Genomic DNA, 20,247 nt, shown 5'->3' with positions numbered 1-20,247 from the left:
GAGGCCCATGGGACTGCCTTCAGATCAGCTGAGTTTTACAACTAAAGGCATCTTAGCATGTTGTGCAGCTCTGTGGCATAGCTGAGAGCTTTGGAGGATGACCTTTTGACCTCATGCTGCTGCGAACAATTCCTGTTGATAGCGTAGCCAACAGTGAAAGATGTATTGCTCCTATACTTTTGATATGATTGTGCTGTCACAAAAACAAAGTTCCATTATTTCTCCATGTTAAATATACTTATGTGATCAGGAGATAAAAACATAAACATAAACATTTTATTTCATAGCCTAACATGAATCTAAGTCACCTTTTCTTCTCTTAATATAATACAGCATCAGGTTTGTAGTCATCACTTGTGGCCACTAGAGGGCAAAATTCCCTGACATAAAAACATTTCAAACTCATGTACTGAATATTGACCACATGTGTTGGACTTGTGGTCTGAATTTGCGCACATACAGCGCTGTTTTTTGTGAAACGATAGATGTAATCTAAGTGATAAAACATGAATAATGCTGTTTGCACAATCCTATCCTGCATATTGGCATCAGAAACCGTGTCTGGATGGCTGTAACAATGAGAAGTAACACAAAAGGAAAATTTCGATGAGATCAGAAGGGGGTGGGAATGAGGATGACCCGACATCTAGAGAGGAAGAAGGTCACCGAACACACTTTCCCACCAAGCCCTGCCAGACACACACACAGGCCCACCCTGCAGCGATGTGTGTGCCAGATGAGGGTGTGATACATGATTGCTGTCACCGCTTTCTTCACTACATCGGCACTTGTGCACGGCACAACACACTGCTCGCTGAAGATACAGTGAAACACTAACCTGAGGCAACAAAAAAAAAAAAAAAAACCCAATGCCATCTGCACCACACTCAGGGGAAAGGAGTGTTTAATCAAATACTGACAAAGGTGAAAGGGTGTTTTCTCCGGAAGGATGCCGCAACTTTGCTAATGTACAAGTAATGAACAAGAGCTGGGTTTAAAGCAAGCTGCCTCTTTCATGTTAGCAGCTCTGCAATCATTTACAGGAGTTAAAAAAAAATGACAGTCAACAATCCAACTGTATTTAATGGTTTTTAAAAAATGTATAAAGATACAGACAGTACATGTGTGAGAGCGGGCAGGATGTGTTCTCTCAAACTGTACAGTAAGTCCGGACAATATTACAGTATATAAATACATATTTTCTTCCAAATATGGCTTTTGTCGTCACTCAAAACCTGAAAAGTACAGTACATACTATTATGATGTTGGCAAAAGATGGCACTTTTCTGTCATTGCTCAGTGTTTGTCACTATGCTGCACAGACAATTTAAATGTCTTTAGTCAGGATAAATTAGCTCATGTGATCATGAGGATTAAAAGAAGAGGGAGGAGGAAGTGCTGAATAGGATATTCTGTTTTATGCGCTTTCATTGTGTCCCATCTGTCACCTTTGACCCTCAAACCTTCTGTACACTGTGATACATAACCAGTTCCAAGCACACATACATAGATCACACAGGGACACCTTTGTCCTTTTCAAGCATGCACACGGCATCCCTCCTCTGCAGCTCAAGTTAAGTTATGTAAGAGAAGATAGTTTGGTAATTAAAAAAAATTACCTTGTCTTTTTATTAGCACAACCAAAAAGCTTTTTATCACCCTGAATACTGGCGCCTCCAGTATAAACCAAGCTCTTAATGTGCAAACTGGATTCAGATCTGCTCCAGTAAGGTGGATGAAAACACAACTTATGTCATAGCCTTTTTTTCTTATAAAAATAAACGAGATGCAGTCTCTCAACAGGAAGTTGGTAGTTAATTATTAACAGCAATAACTGTGATAGCACGGAACAGTAACTGTATATTCATGTTGTCTCTTAATCCTGCTGCAGTGGTCTTGCATGAGATGAAAGCACAGCAGCAGTCCTCGGGATGCGGGGCAGAAGTCGTCTGGATCATCAGGAACTTCCGTCTCCATTTTTGGTCTTGAGCACCACCAGGCTGACCATGACGGGGATCAGGCAGATGGGAGTGATCACCAGGGCGAAGATGATGGCTGGAGGTGGGTCACTCAGCTCCTCTGTGGGGCAATCCTTAAAAAACTTAGAGTGAATGTCCACAAAGATCTGCTCCACCAGAGGGTTGGGCCATGGGATCAGGAGACAGTCAGAGATCTCCTCTGTGCAGAAGCTTACGTTGCTGTACAAACTGGACGAGAATAGAATGTGTAAACATGGATATTTCTTTTAAAATAAATAAATAAATACATCAATATAAACACATATAATGTAATTACCTGTTCACATTACCCCAAACGCACCAGTCAGTGCTGTTTAGTGATTCCATTGCAGCCTCAAAATTGAACAAACACAAAACCTCGACCAGTTGGGAGAGGCATTCCATTGTTGGTTGTTCATAAAAATCATAACATAAATGGCAGTAGTCGACACATTTGGGAGAATTAGTTCCACAAACTGCATGAAATAGAAAAGAACAGCCACATTTAATGACATTTCTTTATGAGGTTTTATGTTTGTAAAGTTCTGTCACCTACCAAATGGCAAAGTAGAGCCTCCAATGGCATCTAAACAGAAGAGAAATAACATTAAAAACATGCATATCAACACACTGACTGAACACATGCATCCCATCAAATTAGAATACAATGAGAATTCCTGTCTCACATTTCCAGCAGTGAGGCAGCTTTTTGCAGCTGCAGACGGGGCAGACCACACACTCACCGGAGAGAAAGGAGAGGAATACCCCAATGAAACCAAGTGCTCCCTTCATGTCAGAAAAAAAGGAGAAAGGTGCGTTCTCCCCAGCTGATGACCATGTATGATAAAGCTAAACTTCTCAGACTGCGTACAGCGAGGCATAACAGGAAGCCCGACAGGATGGAAGAGACGCGGTGTAATCTTCGGTTACCAGATGTCCAAACAATGTTACCCTCGGTTAACCAGATGTTCTACGAAGATCTGTCTGATGGCCCTGCGTCTTGGCAGCAGAGCTCCTTCCCCTCTCTCCGGCACACGTTTCTTTAAGATTTTCTTCCTTTTTTTTAAAGGGGTGGAGGCAACAGAGATTGTCCTCTCCATTCTCCCAAATAAAAGGGAGCACACCCAAGCTGGGGCTGGACTCACATCTGAAAACCCTTTACTCTTTAACTCTTGTTCTGCTTTTTAGTCTCAGTTTCTCACAGTCGAAGGCCTGGCCAGCTCACAGCATGTGATTTATTTGCCTTTTGGGCTGCCTCTGCCAAATAGGAAACATAAGTAAACATTTAGGGCTTAGCGTTTTGGGGTGGATGTAATCATGACTCTGCAGGGTGTGCTGTGCAGAAGGCATGATTTCATATTTAGGTTAAACATGGAACAAGTTGTTAGTCAGATAAACATGCTTTCCACATGGGTGGGAAACCTCGCTGAAAGAGGTGTCACCACTTTGAAAAGCAGTGAAATGTCATGTGTTCTCACGGGCAGCATTGTTCATTTATGTCACTGTATCCACACACAGGGCCTCTCATAACATCTGTTTGCCGAGCTGCATTTTGATTTAGGAATGACATCAGGAAATGTGTCTTTTCAGCAGAGGAGGAGCTCAAAGTTTGGGGGGAGTTGGCAAGAAAAGGAGGGTGAGGAGGGGTGGTGGGGGGACAGTCAGGGAAAGAAGAAGAAGAAGAAAAAAAAAAAAGAAGCAAGGCACAGGATGAGGAACAGCGAGAGGGGCGCCGCTCCAAAGTTCCAGTTGTTTCACAACTTGGAGTTCATGCGTTGATCGCAGGCGTTGCATGGGGTGGAATGACGAACAAATTCAGGAAGTTGAGCCAGGTGGGGGCTGCTCATGATGAGGTTTCAGTTAACCTTTAACCTCAAACCATTACAGGCCTCATGTCTACTGTTCACCCCCTCACTGTTAGAGACCTCCCCTGGAGTTTATCTTGGATTCTCATGATAATACACACGAGGAGACGTCTTGGCAGAAGGAAGGATCACTGTGCTCTGTTTTCTGGGTTTGTCACTTTCAGGCCAAGAACATAAGTTAAAGGAAAGGATCCAAAATAATCCCTCTGCGGACAAAATTATATAATCACTATCTGGAGCTGTAAAATCTATAAAATCTGAACATTATTTGTGTATTTTCGCTAAATTCTGTTAGCCCAACACAGACAATAAACTTACCAGAAATGGTCTCTGCGGAGTGATACCCTGCAGAGAAGGGATGTCAGGTTAAACTGTGTATGAGTTGCATCGCGTTCTCTTTAAGGTACACGTACCTATGGTTGAGGCCGGTGCCGCTGTCACCCTCTCATCAACCAGGCAGACCACCACTGTGCATCCTGCAAAAAGAACTCATTTAAAAAAATCCCAGCAGTAAAGGAAACAGCAAGGAGTGAGCTGTGGGGAGCGAACACATCAGTGCATCCTCCCTTTGTCTAACAGTGCTCTGAGAAAGTCTTAATATATTCACACATGTCCTCTCATTATAATTAAAAAAACAGCCTGGAAAATCTGAATAAAAATGACAAATTTGACATAAATCACTCCACAAACATTAAACTGTTCGGTCATTAGACTAGATAATCACTTAAAGTTTCCTCTTAATTTATTTGAGAGGTGAATTAAAGGGCAAGTTTCTATCAGAAATATCCTATCAATGTAAATCCTTTACTTACCCAGGATGAGAAGAGATACAAAACAGGCAGAAAACACCCGTGTGTGTGTCATTTTTGCCCTGACGGTGCTCTGTGCGTCTCCTCTGGTGGGTAGGGATTACAAATCTCAACCTTTTTTTGTGCAGGAAGGCTTTATAAAACAACAGGAAGCACTCATTTCCTAGTATGGGCGGATTCACCGAATGGGGCAAAAACAACCTCTGATAAACCACTGTGGTCCATTGGTGCACCAGCACCTCCACCTCTATGATCTTTTTCTTTCTTTTATCCCACCCTCTCAAACAGAAATTGATGATTGCTCCACCTTCTCTTTTCCTTTTTCTCTTCTGCATTTAAGGAGTAATTAGATTTTAATGTTGGGTGGTTTCTGGTAGAATTTGGTCCATTTTGGATTGAAAGTAAAACTTTATTCTTTTTTTTGTGAGTTTTTCATTGAATCCAAACACATTTGTAAGTGTTTTGTTTTAAGTGTGGCTGATCTGGTTTCAGTATGAGTGTTTTTACCGTCTACACTGTGGTGTACCATCAGTGTCTTCCCACCACCTCTGGATCTGACGTCACACGGAGGATCTGTGGAAAAAAAAAAAGTGGCAGGGGTATCCAGCGTGAAACTGAAGCACTCATCCACGTCACTGAGGGATAAGTGCTCTTTCTCAGCTGCTGGACCTGGATGGAAGCCAGGTAGCTAAAGCCAAAAACTGTTGCCACATTTCAATTCAGTTAAAGGAGGCCACTCTTTAAAACAATCAAACAAATAGAAGCTTAAAATGGACATTTTTAGCTCAAATAATATACCAACAAAGAAGTGCATAAAGACTCCGTTCAGTTAATATTTTAGAAATCTTACAAAGAACTTAATCAGCTACTTTCCATCTCCAAGACTTTGTCCCAAAAATATAAACCACCACACATCTGAAGAGATGACTTCAGGTGCCAACATCAACACACACTGTTTACACCATCCAGAATTAAAACCTTCCTGCTGATAAGGGGCCCCGCTCCCCGAGCCCATCTTCCTCTGCGTGTTTGCTTTCGTTTGACAGTTCAGTATCAACATGGCACGGGCCACTTCAAATACCACTGTGTGCATGCCAAACACGCTTTATCATCTCACATACTCCTGCTAACTGAATGCATAATTAATAAGCAGCAATGTGTGGTGAAAATATCAGCAAGCAGAGAAACACACTCATGTTTACATGATTAAAGTGTGAGTACACCACAAACACACCACAGTGCATCAAATGTAGCTGAACAGTGCCATCTTCTGTGACTTTCATTCCTTTAAGAAATTAGAACAAAGCTAAATGTGTGCTACGTTAAATATGAACTAAGTATTTATTATATAAAAATAAATATTTTCTGGATTATATCGTACATTTATAAACACAAAGCACAAAATGTTGTGTAGACCAAAAAATCTAATATGCTTTTCCTGGCAGCCATACTGGTTATTTATGGATAAAAAGGATTAAGAGCACTTAGTTGTCATCAATTTCCTTAAAGTATCCTACCCCTGTTAAGCATTTATTAATGGCATATAAACACAAACTAACAGCCACACAGTGAAGTCATTTTAATTATGGCCTACATAAAATATAGTCAGTACCAAATGAGACTGGTAGTAATACATTGATAACTCATAATTGTGTGTAAAGTATAACTAATTAAAAGTTCTTTGTAATGCGGCTAGTGCAGGTCAGTCTGAAAGGGGTTAACGTCCTGTGACCAGTTCACATGTGCTTTCTTAACCAGATTTACCTCTTCCCCTTTAAGAAGGAAGTGACGTTTATGAATTTACCCCCACTTTTCATTTGCATCTGTTCAATCATTTTAAGACATATTTTTATGTGTATATAAGTATCCCTAAAATTCTTTGTTAATTTAATTCGTGGATTTATTCCATGAAAAAGTCAGAAAATAAAGAATATAAATAGTTTTTTATGAAGTTCTATGAAAACTGATTTTACGGTGGGTCCGTGAAGGCGGCATGAGTTTTTTGTTTTTTTAATCTTTTCCTCTGTCTGAAATGAAGGGGTGAAATGCGCTGGCTCCCCCTGGAGGAGGAGGGGTGATGTGCCGCTGAGCTGTTTTCCATCCGACAGAAGTCCAATGGAATGTTAGGAAACTGGAGGCTGGTTCCCAAATATTACCTAATCACTGGAATTATTCAGTTTTTAAACAGATATTTCAAAACCACACCGGGTCTTATCCAGTTGAAGTATTTTGTTTTGCTTTTTGTTAAAAGCCTCATGTTACATTTATTTATTATGCTTATTTGACAAGTTTACTGTATTTCGCGCGTCCTCGGATGCTCCTGTGGACTACAGCTGAAGTGTTTTGTTTTTTGTTTTTTTTGTGTGTTTTTTTAATCCTGCATTAATATCAAAATCTATGGAGCCCTCACGCATTTAGATGGCGATCTAGCTACTCCGGACAGTGTGTGTTTGTGTGTGTGCATGCGCGTGTAAATGGCTGTTCCGTGGCTGCTCCACGCTACTTTTTAATTCCCAGGACGCAGAAGAGTAATAAATCCTCCTCTGCTAGGAAAGGCTGTGATCATAATAAAGACGTCACCCTCCTGCTCGGGTTGGTTCAACCAAGCCAAGTGCGCAGCTATTTGTAAGCTACAACAACAACAACCACCTCCAGCACCATGCCCGTGGATAACGTAGGGATTTCTCCGAGATCCCCTCGCCGTGCGGACACGATATCTGCGTCAGATCCACAGCAAAGGCAGCCTTAAAAACTGCTCCGGATCTCTCATCCAAAAAAAAAGAGAAACAAGAACAGAGAGGAGACTTGATCGTGTTGCGGTCTGTTGTCGCAACAAATAGGACGCAAGACGGGGATTTAAAGGTATTTAATAACTGCGACACTGGATGTGGAGATGTAGACGTGCACACGCTTGCGCTAGAAAAAAAAAAAAGAACGTGCCGTCATTGTGGAGGTTGGTGCGCACGTCTTTAAAGTGCATTTAAATGGGTAGCTGTGTAGCTGTGTCGGCTCTGTGCTGCACCTACAGGACGCAGCGCACTTCATGTCTGTGCTTCTGCACGCCTGCTAGTTCAGGAGGGAGGGATATAAAAAAAAAGCACCGTAGCTGTTTGCAGAGCTCACTTTTGTTTACGTACTTTATTTATGATTCATTTTGAAGGCAGACAAGGAAGTTGTTGTTCACCGTGGCGATTATGAAACAGGGGAAAAACTGTACTACGCACTTTTCTGCTCTGCTTTTCTCAAGAGGCACGCCCACTTCTGAGCAGTGTGGATGCCCCGTGCTGTTCAATTATCAGACTTTATTTATTGATTGATTGATTGCACGTTGTCTGTGTGTCTTTTTATTGTTAGGTTGATCTTCTTTTTTTTAAAAAAAAGCCTCAAATCAGCATGTCTAAAGCAGTTTACAGCACCCGTGTGGAGGACATTTTTATACTAGGTGTCTGTTTTGTTTTGCAAACAGACGGGGGCAGTCTTTCAGAGGGACTCAGTGATGGTTAATGGGGAAGTTGTGATAGAACTACAAGTATTTAGTACATTACATCAAGACTGCTGCAAATAATCACAATGTGTCACACTTGTGATTTCACATGACAGTTTTGCCTCTTGTCTGTTTTTTTTTTTTTTTATAGAGTCATGGAGGAAACAGCTGCTGCAGTCCCTGGCACCGGTGTTGCCACCAGACCTCAATCTTCCTCCGTACCCCCCTCCCGCAGCCTGCTGGAGTGGAGACGGAGGGTCAAGTCCGAGTACATGCGCCTTCGCCAATTAAAACGCCTTAAAAAAGCAGAAGAGGTGAAGGTGGGTTGTAGACAGATATAAGTAGATGAATACACTTGTAGTGTAGACGGAGGTGTGTGTGTGTGTTTCATCTTCTCTTTTTCGGTTTCTAGACGCTGTTCATGTTCAACAGGCAGAAGGTTGAACAGCAGACAAACCTCCTGAATGCAGAGTGGTCCAAGCTCAGGATTCAGTCCATTCCTTTGTCGACTTCTAGTGGAGCTCTGGCTAACAAGAAGGTGTGTGTGTGTGTGTGTGTGTGTGTGTGTGTGTGTGTGTGTGTGTGTGCTTCTCCTTGGCTGCTCTGGCTTCTCTTGAATCTAGTGTTTTATTATAGTCTCCTTAACGTCCATCATGTTGACTCATCCTCGTCGGCCCCAGCGTTCTGCCCTCATTCCCACCTGGCTGTCAGGTGTTGTTAAAAGTGTGCCAGAAATGGATCGCATGTCAGTCTAACAGTGGTCTGCGGCCCTGCAAGAGAGCTCATAATACAAACAGCCTGAGGGCCTGACAGCATCTTTCTCTTCCCACTCTGCTGTACTGTGTTTACTTTACCTGTTTTGGGGTCAAGCAGCATGATTGTATATTTAACAACACTTGAGGATTGTTCTAGAAACGGGGCAGCATCTGCTTCTCTTACAGATGTGCACAGTGGAGTTTGGTTTCCCAGGATTCAAAGCTCAAGCTATTGCCATGAGGCCACTGTCAACAGTGGCTGGGATCCCCTTCATGTACTCCTGGTCACCTCTGCAGCACAACTTCATGGTAAGGAGTCATTTTCACCTGCAGAGTACACCTCAACTAATTCACCTGATTCATTCACAGTGTTCTGTGGGTTTCTAGGTAGAGGATGAGACGTTCCTTCACAACATTCCCTACATGGGTGACGAGGTGCTGGAACAGGATGAGGCCTTCCTGGAGGAACTCATTGATAACTATGACGGTGTCCATGGTGACAGAGGTGTGTGTGTGATGAGATCCAACACAGAAGCCTAGCAATTAGTTTTATTAGCAAAATGTAATTTATCCACCAAAAAAAAAAAAACAATTGATACTGCTACACCTGTGCTGTCAGACACCCGTTTCCAATGAGAAGTTATAGTCTTCAAAGCCACCAGACTACACTGACCAAACAGTAATTTTAGCATTACAAAACAACTGAGGTATTTTTAAAAGGAGTCTGGTGGCAATGTAACGGCATCAGATCCTCATCAAAAGGCTGTCATACAGCAAGGTAAAGTGAAATATTCTAAATTTAGCATTCACAGATATTTTGGTTGCCTTGTTATGGAAAAAAATGCATTTTTCTGCTGATCCAGTCCACCAGTCTGCTCCTGTAAAATCTAGCTAACATGAGTATCACATACGTAACCCCACTTAAATAATGTTCTGATGTGTCTATTGTGTTCCAGAGGGGGGTTTCATCAGCGATGAGATCTTTAAAGAACTCGTGGAAGCCTTGAGCCAGTACTCAGACCACGAAGAGGAGGAAGAGGAGGAGCCGGCAGCAACAGAGGTGACGGGGAAGAAAGAGGAAGAGAGAGCGATGAGGAGGAGCTCAGTAGAAAGTTCGGATGAGACTAAATCAGGACCTGTGCCATTCATCAGGCGGAAGAGGAGAAGCACTGCTGAGGGTGAGAGCCACAGCCTGAACAAGGGCCGCGCTGTTCTGCCCCTCTGGTTTCACTGTACAGCTGACACAAGGTCGCTCTGCCACCGCAGCCCTTCAAGTGGCATTGTTTACTTTAAAGCTGCCCCTGTGTCTCTGCATGGTTACTGTGTGTGTGTTTGTTCATGACACTGATATGGCCCGGCTCTAATTACAGAACTGAATGACCTCTTGTACCAAGCTTTATGTGAAACTAGGCTGTATTCACACTTTGCCAACACTAAGTGAAGTGGGGAGCACACCTGGGCACATGTATGAGAGGACACTGAAAAAACACGCTGATCTTATTGCATCATGACTTTGGCCTTGAGAACTAGAAAAAGTTGACCGTTGCAAAATGTTTAAAAGAGCATATTGCACAACCTTTATTTGTTAATGTAACCTTCTGTGTTCACTGTGTCTCCCAAAGTGAGGGACGTGTCCAGCAGCAAGAAGATCCCCAACGATAAGATATTTACAGCCATCGCCTCAATGTTTCCCTACAAGGGCACCATGGAGGAGCTGAAGGAAAAGTAAGAAAAGTGCAGTCAGCGCTGGGAACTGTGCAGACAATGCTGAGCGGCCTGTTGCTTAGTGTTCACCATGGAGACGCAAGCTGTCGGGGAGGAAAGTAATAATGGTGGCTCCCTCTCAGCGCTCTCTCTGAGTCAAAGGAGTAGTCGCATCAGCATCTGAAAGAGCTTCTCTCAGAAAGAAACATCTTTTCACACACTCAAATAAGCATACAAACACAAAGAAGTGACATACCACTGCTAATGCTGCCCTATCCACAGGTACAAGGACCTCTTGGAGCCCCCGAGCCCGGTGAAGCTGCCACCTCTCTGCACTCCCAACCTGGATGGACCTTTTGCGAAGTCTGTGCAGAGGGAGCAGTCACTGCACTCCTTCCACACGCTCTTCTGCAGGCGGTGCTTCAAATACGACTGTTTCCTCCACCGTGAGGGTTTTTTGTTGTTGTGACACACACATAATTATATCATGACGTGTACAACAGGGACCTAAAATATGTTTCCGTTTGTAAAGCTTTTCATGCTACACCCAATGTTTACAAGAGGAAGAGCAAGGAGATCCGCATGGAGACTGAACCATGTGGTGTAGACTGCTTCCTGTTACAGGTACCCCCTTACCTATTTCATGGATTAAGTTGTACTTATATTTACGGTAGTTGTTTATTATATTTCCTTCTTTATTTGTCGTTCTATGAAGAAAGGGGCTAAAGAGTTTGTGGATCAGAACATGTTACGGTCGCAGAGGTCCCGGAGGCGACGGAGGCAGCAGCGTCCTACCACTTCCAGTTGTCCTGGACCATCTGGGTCCACTGAGGAAGGCAAAGAGGGCGACAGCGACCACGAAACCACCTCCTCCTCAGGTAGATGGATGAAGCATCTGTGATGTCACCCATAGGTGTCTGCTTTGAGTGAGAGGCTCTGACTGGCACCATATTGGCCATGTTAGCACCATACAGGTGAAGTGTGAGTCTGTCTGCCTGGCTCTCACTCTAAATTAGTGAGTTATATATGGATATGGATATAAACATGTTTATTTTTGCTGTAAAGTTGCACATATTAACATGTGAGTCTATAGGAATTGACTAGTTTTGCAGCCAGCCCCTAGAGGCTGTGGGTTGAACTGCAGTTTCAACACTTCCAAATGGGCTTCATATCTCAGTCCCAGAGATTGCTGCCTGTGTAGCAACACAAGAAACCTCAAAAAATAAAAAATCTGGTAATGCAGTTAATGTTTTTTGGCTTCATGCAGCATAAACACAGTTTATTTTAGTGTGTGTCTGATCCCCTGAGTCACTGGATGACTGAGTGTGTGCATCATTTACCATAAGTTGCCCTAAGTCCCCCTCCCCTCTCCTGAAATCTGTCTGCCCTGGCTGACTGCAGCTCTTCAGGAAAGTGAAATTTGGCTGCAGATGACAGAAGTCATATCCTGCTCTCTCCCTCCCTACTTCCACCTTCTCTCAATATCAGCTCTCTCCTGCCAAGCAAAATAAACCTGCCATTAGTTTTGCATGCTTCAGGACAACAGTTTTCCTCCTTCTCCTACTATGCTTTTTTCATTTTAATTTTTATTGACATCCTCATGTGGAGAGCAGCAGGAGGGAAATAAGAGCAATCTCCCCTGCCTCTTTATCTTCCTCTTATTCACCCTGGAGGTCTCAGGTTGTTGTTCATCACCATTAGTGCCTCGCTGAAAGTCTCTGTTAGTTTTGGAAACTGCTGCTGCTCAGCCGATGACTCAGCAGACGCTCTCACACGTGTTGAGATAATGTGGAAAAAAACAGATTGTTGAGCAGATTAATAAAGATACTCAGCGCTGGAGCATGTGGCCAGATCAATGCTGCATTCAGCCTGTTGCCAGGCAACATGGGGCTCTCTGCCTCAAGCTGTGGGTGTAGAAGCATCAGTGTTGAATATCCAAAATGCTAAATGGAAATGCATGGTCCCCTCCGTGCATCCATAGATACTGGAAAAACAGCAGCTAAAAATAGATATCTTTATGTGGGGTTAAATTGAAATAAGCTGTCAAACACTTTGCCAAGTTATAGGAAAGGGTTCCAAAACGTATGTCAAAAATATTTTTATTTCAGTCAGTGACACAAGTGTGTATCTGTGTCTGTGAAACAGAGGGGAATTCACGGTGCCAGACTCCCACCAAGCTGCGCCTAGGGGATGATGACGGGGAGCAGCAGGCGTGCTGTGTGGTCCAGTGGAGTGGAGCAGAGGAGTCACTGTTTAGGGTGCTGCACGGCACATACTTCAACAACTTCTGCTCCATCGCTCGGCTCATCGGCACCAAGAACTGCAAGGAGGTGAACTATTTAGACAGTTTTCACAGATCAGCACCCTGACACCCTGATCAGATGATTCTCTGCTAATGTTAACATATTCATTAATGGGGAAACTATATATGGAGCAGTTAATGACTGTTGATGCATTGTGACTTATGTGAGAATACATATCAGGCCCTGAAATGGAGCCACTGTTGTTCTTCCTATTATGTCCTTGAGTCCAAGCAGTATTAGCAAAACATTAGCTAGTGCATCACTAACAAACAAATATCTCTCAACTCCAATGTCACGTCTCAAGTTGGACTGTAAACATATCCTGAATAGGATGCCATCATATTATCCACTGGCAGTGTTATGAGTGGCAGGGGCAGCAGTGGCTCAGTGGTATAGCAGGGTTGTCACTGTTGTGTGTCCTTGGGCAAGACACTTTACCTGCATAGCCTTCAGTGTACTCACTGGTGTATGGCGCTCTTTGCTGGGCTGCCTTAAGCAATTTCCCCATTGTGGGACTAATAAAGGTTTCTTAATGAATTTAATTTAATAACATGGTATGACGAAATCAGGACTAGACTAGAGATTATGTTACACTTTTTCCTAACCTCACACCTACAGATTGTTTTTAATAATCTCTTTTGGTTCTCTAGAATAAGTGCACATAAATATGTCACTTCACTAATATGTAAATATGTTTGTGTACATCTAAGATATGAGCAAAACCAGCACCACAGTGGTGCAGTGGTTTGAACATCACATGATAAATGAGTTTGTTATTCATAGGGATGTTTTACAGATACCATATCCAGATGACATATCATCCAACATCTGTAGGATTAGATGTCCCTGTATTCTTTCCATAAATATTATAGATATGTGAAAGATCCATAAACTTGTCAACCGCTGGATTTTTTTCGATCCTGCCCAGCACAGACACTTCACATCTGTCTCAGGAGAGGAGAAAGCATAAGAAATATAACAAGATAATGGTGTACTACCAGTAAATTACCTCTTGTGTGTCATTGGTTCTTACGTCTGAAATGTAGTTGCATGGTTGTTTTGAAAGTAAAAAATGTATTTGCGTTGCTGATTTCTGTTGCGTCAGTGCGAGTATAATAACACATGCATCCTGTGCCTGCGGTTTTATGGTGTGGATAATTGGGCTGACTACAGAGAGAATGGCATGTGGCACCATAAACAGGGATGCTTACCAGATGTGACGTCTCATATTCTGAAGTTGTTCCCGAACTCTGTTGAGCATCAGTTGGACAGAGAAAAAGAGTTTTTATGAAGAAGTAAAACTATCTTCATCAGACATATGGAGTAGTCCCTCTTGTCCCACAGCCAGCCAGACAAGCCCTGGTGTGTCACAGCCCCACCCACGCACACAGCTTACACTGTGGAAATGCTGAAACCAGCTGCATCATTATGCTTGTCTGTGTTTAAGGGAAAAGAGGCCAGATTTGGGTTTTGGCAGGAAAAAGTGGTTGTGTGGATAGATGCATGTGTATGTCAACATAATTTCTTCGCCATCTGTGATAAATTTTCAGGATGACATGTTGTTAACTTTGTTGCCTTTTTTTTTCCTACAGGTGTATGAATTTGCTGTAAGGGAGGTTCTGATCCATCGTGTTCCCTTAGAGGATGGAGGCATATCGCCCCAGAAGAAGAAAAGGAAACACAGGCAGGATACCTTTGATTTATATATTGTAATACATTTAAGCCACTTGATAAGCCAGGAAATACATGAAGTAGCTTCTGACAAACCTTTCTTTGTGTGTTGCAGGTTATGGGCAAAGATTCAGCTAAAAAAAGGTATTTTCACCCCCCCCCCCCCAAAAAAAAAAAATCTTCTTTCAGCTTACTGTTCCTGTCTGACGTTTTTGTCCTCTGTTGCTCCAGATAACACGTCCAATCAGGTGTACAACTATCAACCATGTGACCACCCTGACCACCCATGCGACAGCTCCTGCCCATGTGTGATGACCCAGAATTTTTGTGAGAAGTTCTGCCAGTGCGAGCACGAGTGTGAGTTTTCTTATTCACCTGTGTAAAGTACATACCTACATACACGCCCCTCACCAGGCTGATAGAATAATTCTGCAGAGGAGAAAGAGGAGAAAGTGTCCTCTAGCATAGATAGGTGGCTGTCTGTGTAACTGCAATGAGGCATCTGCTGCAGCAGCTATGACCCAGAATGGTGGGCCACATAGAGGAGGAATGCATTTTAGTTTTTTCCCTCTAGAGAGTTAAAAAAAAAGAGGATAAGACAGAGAAAACATTTTAGAAAGGACGGCTTTGCCTTGATGATTGTTCATCTGTTGTGCTTCAGTCACCTTCTCTCCTCCTCCTCCTCCTCCTCCTCCTCCTCCTCCTCCTCCTCCTCCTCCTTCTCGTTACCTCGCCTCTTTCCCGTAGCAGAGGCAAGTCGGGGCCAAACAGGAAGCAGCCCCCAGTTCCACATATGTGTGCTCTAAAGACTTGGAGAGAAATCAAAGGGATGTGACAGGCTCTGTGCCTGATATACAACATCATCTCCAACATCAGTGTGAGTCAGTCGGCTCCAGCCAAACAACGTCTGCTAATACAGACACGTGAAACCCACACAGGCTGGGAAGCGAGAGGACTGAGGACACAGAAATGCTTCTTGCAACTGACAGTTTTATCCAGCCTGGAAAGACTCTGCTCATCTGCCTGGAGGGTGTTGTGTTACGCTTTTAAAAACTGCATTTCAGCATACCTGCCAGCAGAGGTCTCTGACTGATGAGGCTCTCAGCATTGCTCACCTATGCTGCAGCTGCATTTTGAGCTGTTCTTATTTGTCATATTATGTTCTGCCAAGTCATATAATTTATTGTATTTTCTTCGTCAGCAGTTTTACATCCTGATTTTTTTTTTTTTTTTTTTTCCAGGCCAGAACCGCTTTCCAGGCTGCAGGTGTAAGACTCAGTGTAACACCAAACAGTGTCCCTGCTACCTGGCTGTCAGGGAGTGTGATCCAGATCTGTGCATGACCTGTGGAGCTGCAGACCACTGGGACAGCAAAGCGGTCTCCTGCAAGAACTGCAGCATCCAGAGAGGTCTCAAAAAGGTACACAAGAAGTGAAGAAAGTGCCTGATGTTCTGAATAGTTCAGCTCATGCAGTGTGTGGTCTGGCCTTTCTTGTAGCACTTGCTGTTGGCCCCATCAGATGTTGCCGGGTGGGGCACCTTCATCAAAGAGCCTGTTCAGAAGAATGAGTTCATCTCTGAGTACTGTGGAGAGGCAAGTCCATGCAGTTTAGTCAGATTTTTATTTTGAAATAGTATTATTCATAAGCCTGACTGAGTCTGACTGTGTGTGTGTGTGTAAACGAGCAGCTGATCTCTCAGGATGAGGCAGACAGACGTGGAAGGATCTATGACAAATACATGTCTAGCTTCCTTTTCAACTTGAACAATGGCAAGTATCCCTCCCTCACGGCCAGGGTTAGTAGCCTGACACACCTCTGCTGCATCTTAAGGTGTCTTTAATGCACTCTGTGTCTCTCAGTAGACTTCGTTGTTGATGCCACAAGAAAGGGGAACAAAATCCGCTTTGCAAATCATTCAGTTAATCCCAACTGCTACGCTAAAGGTGAGAGTGAGTCAGGTGATTTTGCTTTGCGAGCTCGGAAGACGTTGGCTGATGTTCACTGTGCTTGCAGTGGTGATGGTGAACGGAGACCACCGGATCGGAATCTTTGCAAAACGAGCAATCTTGCAAGGAGAGGAGCTCTTCTTTGACTACAGGTAGAGTCACAGGGCTTTTGTGTGACTCTCCATCATCTCTAAAAGTAAATTAATAATAAAAGAAACAAGGCTGCTGCACATTGTGGCTGAAAAAAAAGAAAGTGTCTTCTTATATCTGTACACTAACTACAGTTTTTCATCTTTCTTCCTGCAGATATAGCCAAGCTGATGCCCTCAAATATGTGGGAATAGAGAGGGAGGTAGACATGGCTTAGCTTCATCGGATGCCTACCACCATAACCTGTCCTCAGCCACCTCACTAATGCTTCTTACCCTCTCTGCAGTGCCACATCTAGCTGGCAGGTTTCTGTCGACAGTCACAGCCCTCTCTGCTGCACTTCCAAAAATAGAAAGTCCCTCCCCGCTGTTTGCAGGTGCTCCTGCTCTGCAAATGCAGCACCGCCTCCTACAGCCCAGACCCCCCCCCCCCTCCGCTTCTCAGACCCACCCACACCCATGTGCAAGACTCTGCTTATTCAACTATTTAAAAAGGAAATACTATTAATCACTCACCGCAACAGGAGGATCTTTTGTTTTTAATCCATCTTCTCAATGCAAATAAGCTGCAGTTACCCATAATACAGTGTGTTACTCTCTCGGTTTCTGTACTTATTAGACTGGCTTTTGTTTGACATCTCAGTACAAGCTTTGACCTTATGATGACCAGTAAAATGCATGTGCTGTCTTTACACAAACCATCCATTAAACACGTTTAGTCACAGCTTCAGTCAGATGCAGTTTCTGTGCAGTCACTCAGTATTGTAGTATATTGTTACCCTCTGACAGTTCCACAGAGAAACCGGATCCATTTAATCTGGTCCCCTGTGAGCGCTTTTTTTTTTTTTAAACATCATCTAGCATCACAACCACCACGTCTCTATGGTTAAAAAACAGAAAACAGAAAAAGAAAATAAGTTATTGTGCATTTATATCATTGTTCTGCAAAAAATAGGCAACCAGACAAGAAACCGACTGACTGAATGTAACCTGTAGATGGTGGTGAAGAGATCTCAACCCTCTTTTTTTTTAATTGGTACTCAGAGCAACATATGTATATATATATATATATATGGCATATATATATATATATGTTTACTATTATGTTTACATGATCTTTAGACTTTGTCAGGCAAATAATTAACATGTAAACCCATTACAGAGTGTAAACGTCTTCCTTCAAAAATCTAAAAAGTGCCAAATGATCCCACACAGAAATAATCAGAGCTGTGTTAACCCTAATGAGGTTAGAAGCAAAGTGTTTGACCAAATATTAAAGTCCCCCAACATGTGAATGTAAAATATCATCTTGTTTGTTATCATCTTTGTTTTTTTGTTTACATCCAGATTCATCATTCATTTATTGTTAGCCATTAAAAGCCCACCTTAAAATGAGATCTTTCTCAATAGAGATGAATAAAATGGAGTTTAATGCTATGTACAGTGTATGCCTATAAAAAAATTAAAAGTTTAACTTTATACATTAAAACTGATGTCGTTACCTTTCTTTCAAGCTTCTTTTATTGAGATGACAGATTGGCTTTGCCTCCATTTACACAGTAATGGTCATTTACAGTGACATTATTACAAAACAAACTTTAGCATACAGGAGACAGAAAACAGAAAAAAAAACAATCATTGTGATCAAAAACATTTATAGTAGCCTGTTCCAGATGTACGTAGTTGGATGGTGCTAGAGAAGTCTAACCTGCCTACTCCTCACTCTGGTGCTTCACACATGACATCACAGGGTATCTGCAGATTTTATTAAGGCCTTTGTAGGTATTGAAATCACTTAATAGAGCGTAACAGAATTACATTCAGATCATGAATCTGAACCTAATTTAACTCCTTTAAATATGCATTTCAATTATATGTTGGTTTAACTCCAGGAAGCATTAAACAGCACTTTTAAGCATCACATTTTGAGGAAATAGCAGAAACCCTGTCTGAGCGAACAAGGACTCCCCCTACTGGTCATTTTACCAGTGTCCTTTCCTTCATAACTTGGCTGCTTGAAGCTCCTTCGTGGAGTAGCCACACCGATCAACATGCCTGCTGTTGGTGCTCTACGATTAGTGTGTTGCACATCGGTGCCTGTTTTAACAATCTTAGTGGGCAAATTATTAACACACAAAACATACCACACGCTCTCCATGGACCACACATGGATTGACAAATGAGTTGCAATAATGTGACATTGCAAGGCTGAATGTTTACAGTCCATTTTCCAATGAATACAGTGAGGTGTATACATTTATATAACACATTTTTTTCCTTACTAAAAGCATATTTGTTTTGCGCTTTATATGGTTGTCCACATAAATCAGCCTGGATTCAATCACAATCCTTACTCTGCTCACTTTTCACTTTCATTCTTCTTATTGCAGCACATTCTTAAAAATATAGCCTGTAAAAGCCAAATCTGTACATGTTCATACAGTTATATTACATCCACTGTACATCCGTTCAATGTACAATATCGCACAGCCCTGCCTATCTGAGTGAAAACCACAGTGTTGGCTGTTGGAGGTGTGTTACAGCACCGCAGCAAACAAGTACCGTGCTTTCTTTATCCTGAGCGTCCCAAAAAAAAAGAAAGAAGAATTTTACTTTCAGTGCTGAGCATTCAGTGAAAACATCGGAGCAGGTCTGCTCATACAATACAGAGTCAAAGGATTTACATTCAGAGCACTCCATTTAACCTGTTCTGTAGGAATAAAGGACTAAAAAGCAGCTTAACACGTAGATTCACATGTTCACGTATACACTCAGTACATCCTACCTGCTATTATGCATTTGCAAATGAAACAAATGAGATTTAACTGGTGGATGAATATTATTGCATGTTACTGCAAAGTACGCTCATGCTCAGCATATGCATAACTGATATGTTGCAAATGTATGACTTTCTTCACGACAGTGTTTTAGTGTTTAGGGAGCTGCAGTGAGTGATGAGAGCTCTAAGCTTTGGTTGCACCACACATGAAATCATTTTTCTTTAATTGGACTACAGGTAGCATTTTTAACTTTGGACTGAAAGCAGCTAAACAAGCAGCAGCAGCAGCAGCTACTGTTCTACACAAAAATATTCAAGCAGTGTGAGTTGGAGGTAAAAGATGAGCATTTACACTCTTGTGGTCCTCTGTACATGTTATCGTGTGCGTGTGCGTGTGTGCTTCTCCAGATGGTGTTATGGAGCAGCTGTTACCTGAATGTTATTACTAAAGTTGTGAAAGGACCGGTTCTCTATTTCTCTTTTCTTTGTATAACCCTGTTGTTAGGGATGTCTGCCAAGTCTCTGTAGCACCAAGCTATTGGCAGCTTGACCACAAAATAAGCAACCAGAAGTAAGACAGTAGGAACTTGGATATTTAGGTCAGTCTGTTCCTGGCAAGCTTCGCCACCTTGACTTTTGTTTTTTGATCCTGCAGCACAGCAACAGTCTGTTAGCTCCTACACTGGGAAGTACTGTGTCATCATCACATTCTCATTTCCAGACTTGAGAATGTGTCATGGATCTGAGCATACTCTGATGGGCAAAGCTGCTATCTAGTGATGC

General features: G+C 42.5%; 2 protein-coding genes across 6 annotated transcripts; one reads left to right on the top strand and one right to left on the bottom strand.

Moving 5' to 3' along the window:
- Positions 1 to 1,065: 1,065 nt before the first annotated feature.
- On the bottom strand, positions 1,066 to 4,798 carry ramp2 (receptor (G protein-coupled) activity modifying protein 2). Of its 3 annotated transcripts, XM_028411907.1 has the most exons (6): positions 4,675 to 4,798; positions 4,276 to 4,338; positions 4,181 to 4,207; positions 2,554 to 2,583; positions 2,296 to 2,473; positions 1,066 to 2,207 (listed from the first exon to the last, which is right to left on the bottom strand). In XM_028411907.1, exons 1-6 carry the CDS (start codon positions 4,724 to 4,726, stop codon positions 1,958 to 1,960), a joined length of 600 nt encoding a protein of 199 aa, XP_028267708.1. In that variant the 5' UTR covers positions 4,727 to 4,798; the 3' UTR covers positions 1,066 to 1,957. The 3 variants fall into 3 exon arrangements, with proteins under 3 accessions (XP_028267708.1, XP_028267709.1, XP_028267710.1); XM_028411908.1 differs by lacking the exon at positions 4,181 to 4,207; XM_028411909.1 differs by lacking the exons at positions 4,181 to 4,207; positions 4,276 to 4,338; positions 4,675 to 4,798 and adding an exon at positions 2,741 to 4,142.
- Positions 4,799 to 6,758: 1,960 nt separating this feature from the next.
- Positions 6,759 to 17,594, top strand: ezh1 (enhancer of zeste 1 polycomb repressive complex 2 subunit). 3 transcript variants are annotated; one of them, XM_028411830.1, is made up of 20 exons: positions 6,759 to 7,533; positions 8,307 to 8,475; positions 8,568 to 8,693; positions 9,097 to 9,219; positions 9,298 to 9,415; positions 9,867 to 10,088; positions 10,533 to 10,635; positions 10,897 to 11,060; positions 11,147 to 11,238; positions 11,330 to 11,492; positions 12,760 to 12,944; positions 14,510 to 14,601; positions 14,704 to 14,732; positions 14,820 to 14,945; positions 15,830 to 16,008; positions 16,087 to 16,182; positions 16,278 to 16,359; positions 16,450 to 16,533; positions 16,604 to 16,688; positions 16,843 to 17,594. In XM_028411830.1, the coding sequence occupies exons 2-20, from the start codon at positions 8,311 to 8,313 to the stop codon at positions 16,901 to 16,903; spliced, it is 2,295 nt and encodes a 764-aa protein (XP_028267631.1). In that variant the 5' UTR covers positions 6,759 to 7,533; positions 8,307 to 8,310; the 3' UTR covers positions 16,904 to 17,594. The 3 variants fall into 3 exon arrangements, with proteins under 3 accessions (XP_028267631.1, XP_028267633.1, XP_028267632.1); XM_028411832.1 differs by having other exon boundaries at positions 16,604 to 16,732; XM_028411831.1 differs by having other exon boundaries at positions 6,760 to 7,533; positions 16,453 to 16,533.
- Positions 17,595 to 20,247: the final 2,653 nt, after the last annotated feature.

The sequence above is a fragment of the Parambassis ranga genome, chromosome 8 (genome assembly GCF_900634625.1).
Source record: "Parambassis ranga chromosome 8, fParRan2.1, whole genome shotgun sequence".
Taxonomy (NCBI): Eukaryota; Metazoa; Chordata; class Actinopteri; family Ambassidae; genus Parambassis; species Parambassis ranga.
The sequence above is the reverse complement of the archived record's forward strand: the minus strand, read 5'-3'. Positions and strand labels throughout refer to the sequence as shown.